Source organism: Pygocentrus nattereri, chromosome 16 (assembly GCF_015220715.1).
Source record: "Pygocentrus nattereri isolate fPygNat1 chromosome 16, fPygNat1.pri, whole genome shotgun sequence".
In the NCBI taxonomy this organism is placed as follows: Eukaryota; Metazoa; Chordata; class Actinopteri; order Characiformes; family Serrasalmidae; genus Pygocentrus; species Pygocentrus nattereri.
The window spans coordinates 15537372-15554164 of record NC_051226.1 but is presented as its reverse complement, the minus strand read 5'-3'; the positions used below and the strand labels follow the sequence as shown (position 1 = coordinate 15554164).

Below are 16793 nucleotides of genomic sequence, written 5' to 3'. Positions count from 1 at the left end.
TGTCCTAACAGTATGTCCCCTACAACCAGTCCTCATACCTTTTCAAAGTAGCCAAAAACATGCAGTTTCCTTCCAGTTGAAATGTGGATTTTGGCTTCATAGTGGAGAAATCAAATGAACATTCGTTAAAGTTTTTAGTGTGTTTAAATACAACGTTAACTTTTTATATTGCTGTTGTCAGTGCAAAACCTTGTATCTCCAAAATTATGACTTTACAGGAGAAGGGAAAAACCATTTAATGTAAGTCAGTGGAGCCAGACTTTTTTCAAAGTCATTTTGGTCTATTCCTTATGTTCTTTTGTTCTTTGTTCTTTTATTTTTTTCGGTTTTTGACATAATTTGAAAAGCCTGTTAACCTTAACATTGTCATAATGCAAATTTTGTGAAAAATGGACCAAAAGAAATGACCCAAAATTACTTGGAAAGAAGTCTTGCATTAAAAGAAAAGAAAGAACTTACATTAAAAGCAAAGTAGATTTTTTCCTCCTCCTATAAAGCTACCATTTTGGAGATATGAAGATGTCTTCCAAAAACAGTGAAATATACATCATGAAAGTGTGTGTTATCTTGATCCTCTTGGCCACACATTTGATTTGTAGATCAGCAGGGGGTCTCGCACCTCCCCCTTCATCCCTCATTGCTCACTACAGTCAAAACATTTCACACAAGGAGAGCCAACTGTTTCCTATTTAATCTGATCATTGAGTTACAGGGAAAAAGACTACATGTATTTGACAGTAGTAATCAAAAATATCAGAGTTGATTTCCATCTGTCAGCATATTGAGGCCTGCAGAAGGAGGTCCGCCGAGTTCTTTGAGAATACTGTGTGAAACCCTGCAGGCTTTGTGGACTTATGTTACACTTACCCTATTTAAAGTACTCTAGATGACGTTTCATATATCTCAGTAGTCTGAGTTTTGTCATGTTTAATACTTTGTAAATGACTGAAAACATTGTTACAACCATTATGTGCAGTATCTATCTTCTACAGTGAAATGGAGATTAAGAATAAATGTAATCTATAACATATAAAAAGTATTAATCTATTTGAGAAAGCTATTCCAATTATGAGACCATAATTATTTATGGTTATTTATTAATTATTTATTAAATATAATTATGCCATTATTGTTATTTTTCATTATTTATTGGAATGCTCAATTTTAAAAAGTCACATTATAATTGTCCATGTTATTCTACATCCCTCCTTCCTGCTGTGCTCCAGATTGTGCAGATGAAGACTCCAGTCACTGCACATCTGCAGACAGTGGTTGACTGCAGACCTTGCCACAGAACTTCTGTACTTTTTTTATTTTCCATTATCTCTATTTAAGAACAGTTGTCAGTTGGCCTTGTAAAAGCACATTACACCAGACACAAAAATACTCATTACAAATAAATACGATGCTGGGTTTTATAAAACTGCTGCATGAGAAAGTAAAGTCAGTATGAGCCTGTGATTGTGATAGTCCAAAGTTTTTTCAGTACAACAAATAAACACCAGCTAATATATAAAAATACATATTTAAAATTATTTTCATCCTTTTCTTTATAAAGTGCCATGTGATGTGACATTGCTCCTGGCTAAGGGAAGAACGCGTTATTCTGCCTAACATTAGGGAAAAAACTCTCAGAAAGTCCCTTCAAGTGTGCAGTGGATGCATGTGGCCTTAGCAGGCAGCAGGTAAGAGAGCCTCTTAACCAGCCTAGAGAGGCTGCATTGCGATGCTACTGAGCTAAGCTGCCCTGTTTGTGTTTATTTTAACACCTGTATTCGGACAAGCGCGGCGTCCTGCTTCGCCATTGGTCAGAACTTCACAAGCAGAATCCCTGCAGAACGCTTGCGGTTGGGAATCTGTAGCCAATCACAGCGCACGTGGCGGGGATACCACTCACCAATCACAGCGCAGAAAGGCGAGGCTTTGCCGGAATGCGGGTGGAACATTGCCTCGGCTACATGCACATCATGGAGGAAGAGCAGGTACCTTCCATCTAGAGCAGCAGCAGCCTGTTTCCTTCACAGCGACCATCTTTAATCGTACGTGACTTTTCTGCCCTTTTTTGTCTTATCTGGTGCTGGTAAGGCATTTTTAAGGCTTTATGTGTTGTTTTGCTTGTTTAAAAAAAGCACTTTTATACGCGCTTCGTCGAAAATAATCCCCTCGAGGCTTCCCTAACCAGTGATACTCAGACCTGCATAACGGTCATATTTAATTAACGACGAGGCTGTAACATGGTGCGGAATCAAACTAATTCCAGGTGAAATCACCTCAGATAAGTCGATAGTGGTTGTAATGTGGAGATGTATTAGTCATCTGACTAGTCAGTCCCTCCGAGGGCTGCATATTGAGGTGTAGTCGCCATGGTTTAAGGGTCCACAAACATCAAGGCGACGTTTATAGTGCTGTATTGTAGACTGAGTCTTTGGGTTTAGCAGTGGTTTTGAATGTGTTGCAGGTGGGCATCTCAGCAATTGAATCCGGGCCATTAAACAGGAGAGATGAAGCATTTTCTAAGGTAAGAAAAAGGTCCCGTTAAAAAAATTCAACTACGAACATGTTTATTATACATTTTTAGCAAGCTACATGTCTATGTTGCTAGCTTTTGAGCAGCTAAAGCTTTAAAATGGAGGTCATTGTTAGAACTTGGAGATGTTTCTCCTGAACCAGAGGTTTCTGTTATTCTGAAATTGTAATGGTATAAACGTCTACATTGTGTTCAGTGCAGGTCATTCCTTAGGCCAGCTCATACATTTACTAAAATTTAAACACAAGCACTATTAACTCTTTCTAGTTCCAATGAATTATTCGTTTATTCAGTTTGTTCAGTTATTCTCTTTCCCACTATCTCTATTCAGCAATGCTCATTCAGTTTAAAAGTGACTGAAGTTCTCTTTTCAATTACTGCAAAAGAACTGACCAGAGAAACCACTCACAAGGTGTTGGAATACCTGTTTTTCTGCAGTCTGATTCCTCCTCTATTTGGAAGTAGCTTAAGTTGCTGGTATGAGCCCTCATTTTCTCTAAATGTACTTTTATAACATGATAATTCTATCTTCATTGCACTCAGGTTTACTGCTGCCTATCAATGAGGAGGCGTGTCAGCCCCATGAACCATAATTATCAGCATAACTCTCATCACCAGTTGGACTCCAACAGGTCGAATCCTAACATAGCAGTGACTTTTAGCTGCAGTGAATAGATGGATAGATTTGTAGATGTTCACATTAATAGATGGGTAGATGGGTGGATAGTTGAATAGATGCATGGGTGCATGGATGAATATGTAGGTAAAACTGGGCGATATTGATAAACGTCAGTATTGTGTTATTTTCCAAATGTAGCTTGTTTTGTTCTGTTTTCTTCCCTTAATATTACACCAAAAGGAACCTTGCACAGTATTGTAAACGTTAACCAGGCAGAAACCGGATTTCCAGAAAGGAAACTTGCTATTTATTTTCTTTTTAAGTATGATAACCTGTTCAACACAATCTGGAACACTCAGCAAATGACGTACATGCAGGTATGGTTTCTATAAAATCGCTGAAACTAAAACGGTTAAAATAGAAATTGTTTGTGCACCAGTACTGATATGCTGGTATATATGATATGATATATCGCCCGGCACTACCTAGAGGGATAGATGACAGACCAAGGCCTTATGGAATATATCATTTTGATAATACAGTATGCGATTTCTTTTATTGCCCACTGCTTTGCAGCGCAGTGACCCATTTCTAGTGTTGCTTCTTAGATATATACCAAAAATTGTCATAATTGGTTTGGCCGACCCATGGCCCACTTACCTCTGTGTCCCAGACCAGCCTCTTTATTCTCTATAGAAAACATGCTTTCACATTAGGAGCCTGCCACCAAAATGACCGGAAATTTATTTTATGCTTCAGAAATAGCCCTCAGGATTGTTGATGGGGAACATAATGCTGATAATGATGCTGTCTAGTTGCTATTCAGACTACTCAAATGTAATGAGTTCTCAGTGATCCTCATGTGAGTTCTCTCTATTCTAGGAGAGAATACCCGGGTGAACCGAGCCTGTTAGTCTCTCTCTTTTCCTCAATGTAGGTTTTCTCTCTCGCTCTCCCAGGGTGTTGACCCAGTTCCTGGTGTTTCTGTACTGCAAGTGTCTATGGCGAGGACTGAAATTTGTCATCAGGAAGGTGACAGGACGATGTGAGCTACAGCGTATCTGTTATAACAACAAGCCTGGAGCTCGCCGGACCCTCAAGATTGGTATATGAAAAAGCAAACAAACAATCTATAGCAGCAGTTGTATTAACTTTTAGAAACTGTAGATGGATCTGACTTGGATTCCTCTCTCGCACAGGCATTTAACTTACATATTAGTTTCATAGTAGTTGCTGAATAATTACCCTTACAAATAATAACAGAACACTTTGTTTTTGTAAACTTTGTAATAACCATAAAGTTAAGTAAACTCATGAACCAGAAGGTTACTGATAGGATATGTTAATACTGCCTGTGTTTATTGCAGAGTCATCGCTAAAGTGTTCTAAAAATGAGGTGAGTGAAAAAAGTGTAATTAAAGTCGCGCGTTATTTCAGCACATGTTGATACAGTAACAGTTTTTGCTGAATAAGATTTTTCTTTTAAACCATTGACATCTGTTCTTTATAAATGTACAGTGCTTATCAAATACATTAACTTTTTTTTGCAGATTTCTTTTAGCTTAATACTTGCATACCTCTTCTGCCTCAACAGCTTCTCCAGTCTGCTGTCAGTGTCCACCCAGACGCTGTTGAAAAGACCATAGATGATATCATGGCCCTGAAAAAAATCAACCCAGACACAAATCCACAGTAAGAAAACCTCTTTTTACACCTGCTCGTTTCATGTCTTCCTTTCATTGTATTCCTATTGTTCCATTCATGCATTCGTCATGAAAGTTTCACACAACGTAAAGGGCCGTTAATGTGGTCAAATGATACAAATCAGGGGAAACAGGGCGATGCTTTGGGTTTTTTTTGGACAGCGACTATATGTGTAATTTTTACATTATTTTCTGAAACTGAGAAATGAATGATTCTTACTTAATGGCCATTCTGACTGCAAATAAATGAATAAAGACCTTTGCATTTTACTGTACATAACTAGATTACAGCACATTATATCATGACTCCTATGGTTTATGACTGCCATGACTAATATAAGAAGCTAATTAAACTAAACGGCTGTCTTCATATAAATATCAGTACCCAATGCTGACACCTGCGTCTGCGTGTAAGTAAATGAACAATAGCATGCAACATTTGCGAGTTTGCGAGGCAACAACCATCTTTTTTACATATAACAGAAAAAAATTCAGCAAAGGAAGTGCATTGCCAAGTTGTGAGCTGATTTGAATGTTACATATTATAAAAGTCAGCTTTCAAAGCAACTAACCAGAGACATATATGACTGCCAAGTGTAAATGCATCTTGTTAAAGTCCTATACAGTCCAGATGCATGAAATGACCGAATGTAAAAGAGACTTTCTTTCAACTCTAATGTGAATGTCTTCTTCCCAGACTTGCCATCTCTCTCCAGGCCAGCCTTTTTCAGATCGTGGGCTACAGGAACCTGGTGCTGGAGGTGGAGAAGCTGCGCATGGAACCGTATGACTGTGAAAATCCAAAGCATGAGGAGATGCTTATGAAGGTATCAGCACTGATAGATTATCTGATTTTTTACCACTAATGTTCTGGGAGATAAAAGTCATACATATTTATTTGAGGCAAAGCACCATTCATCACTCTGCGCTAGATCATTCTAAATGGGGTTTCTCTTCTTTCTTGTCCAGCTTTGGAAGGCACTCCGTCCTGAATCTCCCCTCACTGGACGCATCTCAAAGCAGTGGTGTGAGATTGGTTTCCAAGGCAGCGACCCTAAGACTGACTTTAGGGGCATGGGTCTACTGGGTCTGCACAACCTACTGTGAGTGTGTCTGTTGGGAATGGAAGGTTTTAACGTGGTCAGTCTGGCTTAGGCTTAGTGCAAAAGTATCAATCGACAAATTGTTTTAATAAAATGTCATTGCCACAGCAGCAGCTTACTCATAATGAAGGAACATTTTAGTGTAATCAGCTACAAACAGATTTAATTACTTGCTTATGCTTAGGGATGAACTGACACAGGAAATGCTGATGTTGATATTTCAGGATTTTTATGAACATGACAATACAGCTTCATAATCCTTTATAAAATGTAGAATTTGGGATTGCATACATTTGAATTAGAATTAAGGAATAATATAGCCCTTATTTTTATACACAAATGAAGTGCAGACATTTTAGTGCGGTGGCTCAGCATTGCCTAAACATTCTGCTAAACATTCCAGAGTATAATAAATAAATACAGGGTGATTCAAAATGATTCATCCGATTTCAAAATGATTTATTTCACTTGTAAATCATTACAGAACAATGCAGTGAATTGTAAATGGTTTAAGTTAGCGTAAAGTTTATTATGTCATTTTTCAATATGACCTCCTCCATCTGTATGGACAACATCAACGCTGTGGTCAAATTCATCCCATACTCGATTGAGCATGTCTGGTGTCACTGTACTCATGGCTCTTTCAGTGTGATTTCGGAGAGCATCCATTGTTGTGGAACCAACGACGAACACGTCGCACAGTTATGACGGATTCATTCTTTTTTTGGGGGGGGTATATTTACCAATTTTCTCCCCACTTTAATCGTCTCCAATTCCACCCGTTAGTTAGGACTCCCCCAATCACACGATACCATCAACGCTAGGAGGATGAAGGCTAGCATAGGCTTCCTCCAAGACCTGTGAAGCTCCACCACATCTTTTCGACCTGCTGCTCACACGTCATTAGACAGCCGCATGCGCTCTGAGGAAAGCACCAACCACCAGATCTGTTACGTCATCTAACAGTTGCCTGCACTGACTAGTATCGCGTTGAGTGATAGGAGGAGAAGGGGGCCATCCTACCCACCCAGAGAGAGCAAGACCAATTGTCCTGTCTTTGACTCGTGGCTACGGATGGCTGTAGCATCACCAGGGCCAACGCTTAAGGATTCACTCTTATTGAAGTGGAGAACCAAGAACGTTTTCTGCTCAGGGGTTGTCATCTCCTCTCAGACTGAAGGGAGCCATCTTCCAGTGACAATTAGAAATTCTATGACCCCTTCTTTCAATTGATTGGTTCCTAGGCGCCTCACGGTTGTAAAAATATGGTGCTTTGAAATCTATCTAATATCGACCTGGTTTTTAAGCAATAATCTGAATACCTAAATGATTCATTGTGCATCTTTAATTATGTTCCATACATACAATGCTTTAAGATCCTTAAACCTTAAGCCATAGTTAAAGCCACTGATAACAAAAGCATGACGTGTTTTGATAATTATCTTCTTCTTCACCCATGATCATTAAAACAAACTGAAAAATTCTGTTAGAAGTGCAAGTTCTGAATTTGTGATTTATACTGTGTGCTTTTAAGTACAAGAGCTGGTGTTTTATCCTGGTTTGAATTTGAGAAAAGTACTGTTGTTATGCACATAGTCTTGTTTTGCAGAAAGAAAAGCCATTCTTTACATTTCCACCCATGTTTTTGTGTTTTCTGGAACATCAGAAAGGGAAAATAGAAGTGCAGACTCAAATTCCTTGCGCAATGTGTATGTAATTAAATATATGATGTAATTTCATATTGGTATGTCTCAAAATGTAAGTAATCATTTTTAACTCTTAAGGGATAAACATTGAACTCATGTGTAATAACCTCATTGTAGACCAGCTACTGGTTGCAATGGGTGATCAGGAATGTCTTTAATAACAGCAGGCTAATGAGTCTGTCGGGCAATGTTGGGTACTGTATGTGTCTCAGGTTGTGAACAGACATTTGGTCTCTTGATCTCCTGAATTTGTTTGATTGACTGTGCCTTGATAGCATACCTCCGAGCACCTGTGTGCTTTGTTTTGTTCTTTACACTGACTGGCTGTGAGAAAAAGCAATCCTGGTGAGCAAATGTGTAGGCTGAAAGATGGATTGTATCCTGTTATATAAGAACACTGAAGGATGTGTCTGAAGTGCATCTGTGAAAGAACAAATCTGGCAGTAAACTGTTTTATCACTTGCTATTATGCACATTTCTGTAGTGTTTCTGTCTCCACCATGCTCATATGCAGCAAATGCAGAAATATTGCAGTAATTATCTCAGCTGACACCAATACAATTCGTTATTATGAGTTATAATGCCAGTTAATCAGAGGTTGTGATCATTTTTTCTATTTCCTTTGCTGTAATAGGTATTTTGCAGAACATGATAAAGCCACTGCCCTCCAAGTGCTCCATGATTCTCTGCAGCCCAAACACAGGTCAGATACTCCTTACTGTCACATGCCTGAGTCTCCTGCTTAAATCAACGTGCAGACATGTCATCAACTTTTCATTTTATAATACAGAATAATATGAACTCAGCTTAGATGGTATTCAAGAAGCAGAGAACAGGCCAGCATATCTCAAATTACAGTACAAAGGGAATTTCACCAGTTGGTTTTTATTTTTGCATAATTAAAACATTAAAATGTAAACAGTCATCCAGAGAGGTTTTTTGTGCCATTCTAAAGAATGGTTTGCAGTCGTGGTGATGGGGCCCAGACAGGTGTTGTAAGGCAAAATAATAACATATTTTTTTAGATTTACCACTATTTTCCCATTATCAATGTTAAATATAAAAACTCAGAGGACACATGTGGGTCCACTGATCATTTTGAAGAGTAAATAAAATTGCTATGTTTGCGTTGTGGGCATCGCGACTCCTAGTTTCTGTTGTTAGGAATCTGAATTTGTATGTTTCTCTACACACTATTTCACATCAAACCACACTGAGTGACTTTGTGTCCACCTCAACAAAATGAATTATGCAGAAATTCTGAAAAAGGTAAATGTAATTTAACTTAATGTTTTTTTTTTTTTGCTCTAATAGCATAAGCATACACTGATGACAGAATAGAAGACCAGATAGTTTACAAATGCCATTGCTTATGAAAATGGTCATTTTTAGTTGTTCTTTTGTCTTTTGCTTAAAGCCAAATAAATAGCTGTTCAGTTTAACTTCAGAAAGTATGACATTGGGTCTTTCAGTCTACTTTACAGAACAGAATGACCTTTCTGTTCAGGCAGAGCACACGTCCCTCACCTGTTCTGTTTCAAACGTTATCCATACACATCACATTGTTTTTACAGCAGTGTCACTGTTAGGTGTCTTTGGATGGGATTTGATGCTCTTCGGTCGTTCACACATTTAGCATGCTCTGTCACCACGCCACGCATATCAACACGTTCCTTTTCTTTTTTTTCTCGTTTTATTTCTTGTCATCACTTTGTCATGTGCAGGACCATTTCCAAAGAGGAAGCCAGGTACTCCATCTTTTCTCTCTCAGTAAGAACTCCATTTTATATTTTTTTATTAATCTAATCGCTGTATTTTTCCCTTTATCTCTTAATCTCCAATCTCACCTCACCTTAAACACAAGGCATTATGCTCCATTGTAACATTGGTTAGTAGCTGTGAATGCTTACTCCCGTCTCATTCTTGTGTTTGTCTGTGTTACATTCTGCATGGTTTTTTTCTCTGTACTTGGATGGGTTCTATTCAGTGCTTGAAAAGCTTTTAGAGGATTGGCAGAGTAGACATTCTTGAACATTGCCTAACACTTTCTGTTTGCCCACAGTAAGATGAGCAAAGCTGATTGGGAAAAGAAGAAATTTGACAAAGCGATTGGGTGAGTGATATAGACCCATTCCATGTTCCATAGATATTGTTAAAAAACATACCTTGGCAAGCAAAATCATTTTAATTAGTGATCTAAATCTGATATTTCTCATTATATCATTGTTTCGCTCTGTTTCTAGACATTTGTAAGTATTTCTATCTTATCCTGCTAGTAAAAATGTCTACAGACTGAAAAAACATATAATGAGAAATTTATAATAAAACTTTTTCCTGCAAATGTTAACACATAATTTATATCTGTATAATTATTATTGTTATTATTATTATTATTATTATTATTATTATTATTACTACAATACAGTTTATTGCATTAAAGGCACCATGGAAAGGAAAACTATTTAAATTGCCATTAGGGCTGCAACAAACAACTAATTTGATAGTCACATAATCGATCGATTATTGAAACCAATAATTGATTATTCGGATTATGAATCAGTACATCACCAAATAACTTCCATGTAGCTAAATTTAAAAGCTGATAGCTTGAGGTTGGTTTATGCATTCTCTAACAATGAAGACAATAAAGATGAATACCATTCAAAAATTCACTTTTTTAATGGACTACTAATACTAAAGATTAAAAAAAAAAAACTCCAATAAGTGGAGCGGAGGGGAAAGTGGCAAATGTTTGTGGCAGACTTGTTCACTAAGAACAGTTACATGATTTTGTGTAAACGCATCATTTCAACGGTAACCTGTCCAGCTACCCTCTGGTTTCAGGCAGAAATACTTTCTTAAACTGTTAGCTAGTGGAGCCAAACGTCAGCACAGATTAGTCAGCTGTTTGTAGTCGCTCTCCTGTGTTCACTCCGGTGGCCCTGACGCTAAGATGACGATGCAATGTTTAAAGCTGTAAACGTTATATATTTATATATATTTTAGTTTATATAAGTAAACAAGTTATTTGCTCCTCTGTTCCAACTCTGATATCAATTTAAGAGAACATGCATTTTGAAAATGAAGATGTTACAGCTCAGCTCACAACATGAAGTAGGACGGAATTTAATATTAACATTAGCTAACTACCCCCCCGACACAACTATCGTCCCAAACCACACACTTCTGTACTTCACACACTACACTAATGTGCACTTCTAATGGTATATGCGCTATTTTTACACACAGTGAGCTGACGAGTTTACTCTTCAGGTGCTCCATCATGGAGGATGTGTTCCCATAGCCAGCTGAGGTTGACATTACAAACAGCACAGCTGACAACCTTTTTTTCTGAGTTTAGCTCCCACACTTCTGTTCCTGGATTTTGTTCTTGAAGCTGCCATTGCACTGTTGTTAACTCTCCAGTGAACGGTAACGTCAAAATGTTCCTAGTGAGCGCGAGAAAGACGCACGATGACATGGGACAGTACATGGTACTGACACACCGTGAACCTCAAACACTGTTGTTTTCTCCTTCAAATACAAATCCTGCATTTGCAAAAGTGGGCGGTAAAACGAGCCGATCCTAAAATCCTAGGTTGTTACGTAACAGTATTGACTCAATAATATGCCTCCAATAATATGCCTCCAAAATTTGCATACCACAATGGAGAAACACTAAAAAAAATGTCAGATTGTGAGCAGAAATGTACCGTTCCAGGCTGTGAAGAGGATGTCAGCACTATTTATACCTTTTCCATGGAACTTACAGCTTTCTTTCTGACAGCCCAACCAAGATCCAACGTACATAGTTGATATTAACCTAAACAAGGCTGAAGTTGGCTTCCTATTCGCCAGCTTCGTAATCAAATGTTCTGTTCTACCTTTAATGCTACAGTTTATACAGGCCCCAGAATGTAACAGTGGAGTCAGTTAAGATGAAGTGGAAGAGAAATTAAATTCACGAAACAAACTGGCTAATAGGAAGCCAGCTTCAGCTCCCATGTCTTTAATAAGATCCTGAACAATTTGAATTCCAAGTTGTTAGTTTGTACTGTTCACTCTGTACATACGTACAATTTTTTGATTAAAATAGAAAGAAGTAGAACTTTGGAGAGGTGAAAAAATGCTCAAAATATGGTGTGTGCACACTGAGTCACCCTGTAAAGCCTGAAATAATCACTTAAAAGTCAGAAATTCCACATCACACACTTAGGCTCTAAAATCAAGGTCCAAAGCAGAACTGACATTACAAAATGTTCTCCGGCATGTTGGAGAGGTCTCGGAAAAAATCTTATTTTTCAGAATAGTTTCCTGCAGAAGGTTTATTTCTTTTTGCTTAATAAAAATCAACAGAAGATATAATCTGGCCAGTAATGACCAAACTTTGTCATACAACAGTATATACACTCATTGGTTAAACATGGAGCCACTGTTGCCCTCACATTCATGTTTTTGTGTGATGTAAATAATGTTATTGAATGAATGAAAAGTAACAAATACATTCTAACAAAGCATATTTTGTCCACTTCTCTAGCTGCACTGCTTTTGAAAACGGAAAAAGGTTGCTTTAAGGTCAAATTTGATTGATGTGATTAATCATGATTAATTGGTTGATACCCCAGGAAAACATCTGGAAATAAAAAAACAAAACCCTAGAAATAAAGAGAGAGTAGATTTAAGATGACTTGCCAAGCTGTCTTTCTTTGCACCATTTTCCTTGTTGACATTGCAATAGCAGTAGTCCAGTTTCATGGCTGTATTACAGCTCTGGTTTCCTGTAAATGCTGCAGTCTGCTCAGTAGCCATTAGCAGCTGGCTGTTTTGGTGGGTAGAAGCCTGTCTGGATGGCAGTGTCTCCACACTCCAGGCTTTGTGTGAGGATTCAAAACAGGGCACTGCTGCCGAGCCTGTCATCAGCTTTCAGCATGCATTAGCACTGATGTGCACCATGGAGGCAGTGTAGCACGCATCCATACACAAACAGTCATGAACAGACTGCAGCACACAAATGGACAAATGGAAGCAGAATGGACTACAGGACCACAGAGTCATTAACCATGGGAATGTTTTATTTATTTATATATTTACATCAAACACAGCTGGCCCACAGCACTAGTAAACATTATGAACGGAATATGGTGGTTTTGTTCCTCACTTTGCCTGAAGACACTGAGCTCAGTGTGTTGTGCTGCAGATATTCCTTTGCCATCGTTGGCATCAACATCACAGACCTGGCCTACTCTCTGCTGATGAGTGGAGCGCTGAAGACTCATCTGTACAATGTGGCGCCAGAGATGCCCAGCCTGGTGCACTTCCAGCAGACTTTCTGTAAGTCTGAATATTCACTCTACACTAAACCAGAGTAGAAACAGTATATTTCTTAGTAATGCCCAGATTAATCTAGATCAGTGGTTCAAATAATATTTTCACAACAGGGATAGTTCACCCTTAGTGGGCATTAGGCTTTTTGTCATTAATTGAAGTTATGGTATCCTATATATCTTTCAGTTTCATTATTGTATTTTCAGTGTTTGTAGAGGTCACCCACATGTATTTGCCAGGCGTTTAATGTTAATTATATTGACATCACATTTATTTTAATTAATGTTGGTTTTTTGCACTATTAGCTATCAGTCAAAAGGAAATCCCCCCATTTGTTTTAAATATGTACATCATTGAATTATTAGGATGTGAACAAAGTCATTCAGGGTGGTTTGATGTAAAATGCCCCATTCTAGAGAAGCAAGTCAGAACTGTTCACAGTGGTGGTGATCGGAACCAGACATACAAAGAGTTCAGTATATCTAAGCTACTGCATGAATATGGTTATAATATTCTGCCTGATGTTTGAGACATTGCTTAATGATTGTTTTAGGACAAAACCCCATCTAAGACCTTTTTCCACATACATTCATGGTAGAGACGTACATGCATAGTGTTATAAGGCAAAATAGTCCCCAAAAAAAAAGATACATTACATATGAAAACTCAGAAGACATGAAGATTCACTGGCTGTTTTGCATACTAATAAAAATAGCATATATGTGTTGTAGAAATTACAATCCACTGATAAATAAATTCTATGAATTTCTCTGCAATGTACTATTTCATGTCAAACCTCTTTGAATGGCTTTATTTACATCCTAAAGACTGAAGTGTGCAGACATATTGAAAAATCTGTGTAATTCTCCTTTAAGGGTACTGTAACTAACTAGGTTTAGAGGCTGTTCTATGGCTAATATGGCTAATGACTGTAAAGGACATGATACCTTGTCACAGCAGATCTAGTTATATTATCGGTTTTAACATTTGTTTTTTTATTTACATTTTTAAAAATAAGTCGTTTTACAAACATAATTGAAAAAAAGAAATACATCTAAGGAATACATTAAAAATAATAATTAAAATAACAAATACATTTGTTATTTTTTAAAAATAAAGTTTTTATTAGTCCATGGACAAAACAAAACCTTTGACATTTCTAAAATGATAACTGTTTTAAGGGGAAAAAGTCTTAACTGTTAATATAAGTTAATGTAAAAAGATATTTGAATAATTTTGCAGCGTTTCTGTTAGTCCATTCATCATTAATGTTTTCATGCAATGTAAGAACAGATGACATTCTCATATTATGGGAAAAAAACACGAACATGGATACAGCAATGATATGTTGCGAGCTCAAAAGTGCATGCACTTGTGGTCGACTGACCTAGACTGATATTCAAGCTTGATTCCCTTTTCCTTCTGTAATATATTAATGTCTTGGATACCCTCAGTCTTAATTATGTTACTATGATGTTTTCGGTAGGTTACTTGATGCAGGAGTTCCACAGGTTCTGGATCGAGGAGGATCCGTGCGACATCATGGAGTTTAACCGCGTACGCACCAAGTTCCACAAGCGCATCCTCAAGCAGCTGAAGAATCCCGACATGGCACTGTGTCCCCATTTCACTGCCTCTGACCTTCACCTGGTCAACCTGTAGCTGCCTATCTGACCCCTTAACCTGTAGCTGTCCATCTGACCCTTCGACCCTGACTCATCTCTCATTCCTGAGCTTCTGTCTTAGCTTCTTCTCATCACTGCCAACTGTGTGGAGTCTCTTTCACCCCTACACACACAACAAACACAAGTCAGTATACATGCTTGAACAGCCCCCCTCTCACACACCTGCCCAGATGTGTAGTTAGCTCAGATCACCAGCACTGAAGACCATGGTGATTGTAATAGTGCATTTCACTGCACCACATTATAGTCAAGCCACTGGGGTCCTTAGCACTGAATGCAGCAACAACGATTGTAAGGTATATAGGCTATGGTCAGCATGGTTTTAACTATCCTGCTGTGTTAATCAGAGATATTAAGCATTGCTCATAGGTGGCACAGTTCCCTATCAACCAGTAGGTGGAGCTGTTAGTCCATGTACAAAGAGCCATTGTGAGTTGGTGGTAGTGGCATTTACTCAGCCAGCAGGAATGGCTTGCATTGATCTTGCATTGATATCAAATGCATTTAGAGATAAGTGGTCTTTACTGTGTAGACATACTGTAACACACAGAGGTATTTTAGAAGAAATAAGACAAGACATATGAGAACAAAACATGCCTATCTAGGCAGAATGGAATAGAAAAGTCTTTTCAGCCATTAGTAATGTGACCATTCACTCAGACGTCAGCTTCATCTGTAATTTTCACATTTTTCTGTCAAATATCAGAGTAGAAAACATTTGTTGCCAAGAAGTGAAGCTTAAAAACATATTTACTTGCCAAAATGGTTGTTATAAAAAGTGAGCATGAATGTGATCATGCACAACTCATGATTGTTTTGAACACTACTTGTGTTTTCGTGTTGATGTAAAATCATTGAATGTTGCCGTTTTTGTTCAAGCCACCAAAGCAATAAGCGACCGCTCAGTATTGTTTGTTTCTTTTGCACAGCTGGTGCCTGTAATACTTAGTCTTAGTTAATTAGACACTAATAAGCCGTAATGGACAGCACTGAGAATCCATTGTTAACTGCAGTCATTTTGCTTTTTATTGCTCTTTTTTTTGGTCACAACTAATAATTTATTATGCGTTATAACATTTGCATGTTTTTTTTCATGCTGCCTGTATTCTTTTATGTCTTCTAGACCCTTTAAATTTGTGGACGGTATGGTGACAGTTTTGCCTGTGAGCTTTTCTTTGTTTGCTTTTATGTTTTTCACACGCTGCTTTGGTCTAATTGAAATTTGCCAGAATGTCACTCAGTTCATTTCAATGCAATGTTATTAACTAATGTAAGCTATTTATACTGTGAATGTCTTTGCGTTTAGCAGTATTAGGCCTTTTTCTTTCAGATATCAGTGCGTTATGTGGTGTGTCTGTTTATGAACTACAATCAATAAGCTACAATCAACTGTGATAAATATTGAAAATCTGTAAGGCTTTAAAAATGATGTTACTGGCACCTATATAGAGGAGTTAGAAGCACTTGCTGTATATACTGCTTAAGAGATGAACTAGATTTTAACATAAAAACTCGTCAGTGTGCATGGCTGAATCCATACTGTAACTGTTGTCTCTCTCTCTTTCTTTTTCTTTCTCTCTCTCTCTCTCTCTTTCTTTTTCTTTCTCTCTCTCTCTCTCTCTCTCTCTCTCTCTCTCTCTCTCGTATTGGATCAGTATAGGACGCTTTTTAGTGGCCAGCAGCTTATGTGATGTGAATTGCTCGTGCTGTGTGAAAGGGGTGCTTTTTAAATCATTATCAAAGCTCAGTGTAATAAAAAGGCGATATGGAAAAATGTTAGACCCTGAGTCAGACTGTGGTATGCATGAAAACAAACAAGGGGAAAAAAGGTATAAAAAGTGCAAGAGCTGATAAAAATGTGACAGATAAAGTTGCAGAACTGCAATAATGTCACTTCAGAGAACATTCTCTTCAAACGTCAGCTTTCAGAAGCTACTCAAGTAAGAGAGTGAACTGCAAACCACTTCTACCAGCTGTCGGTTTGAGGTTATTTTCTGTACTTAATGATAGAATAGCAGGACATACAACATTTATTATAACTTACTGCTAGAAGACCCACTCAACACTGTACAGATGTATGAACAGGATATAGACTTGTATACAGTAGCAAGTATGTAGTAGTAGT

The 16793-nt window shown here is 37.8% G+C and overlaps 1 protein-coding gene across 2 annotated transcripts; it reads left to right on the top strand.

Moving 5' to 3' along the window:
* The first annotated feature begins 1889 nt into the window (after positions 1-1889).
* On the top strand, positions 1890-16447 carry elmod1 (ELMO/CED-12 domain containing 1). Of its 2 annotated transcripts, XM_017718918.2 has the most exons (12): positions 1890-2039; positions 2459-2518; positions 4106-4251; positions 4514-4542; positions 4741-4838; positions 5547-5676; positions 5819-5952; positions 8293-8361; positions 9383-9406; positions 9721-9771; positions 12856-12989; positions 14470-16447. In XM_017718918.2, the coding sequence occupies exons 2-12, from the start codon at positions 2502-2504 to the stop codon at positions 14643-14645; spliced, it is 1008 nt and encodes a 335-aa protein (XP_017574407.1). In that variant the 5' UTR covers positions 1890-2039; positions 2459-2501; the 3' UTR covers positions 14646-16447. The 2 variants fall into 2 exon arrangements, with proteins under 2 accessions (XP_017574407.1, XP_017574408.1); XM_017718919.2 differs by lacking the exon at positions 9383-9406 and having other exon boundaries at positions 1891-2039.
* The last annotated feature ends 346 nt before the right edge of the window (positions 16448-16793 follow it).

Bases quoted from the DNA above. Each gene is read 5' to 3' on its own strand.
- elmod1 (XM_017718918.2), top strand. The intron at 4,252-4,513 runs GTATATGAAAAA...TGTTTATTGCAG, and splicing joins TCGCCGGACCCTCAAGATTG to AGTCATCGCTAAAGTGTTCT. The intron at 4,839-5,546 runs GTAAGAAAACCT...TCTTCTTCCCAG, and splicing joins AACCCAGACACAAATCCACA to ACTTGCCATCTCTCTCCAGG.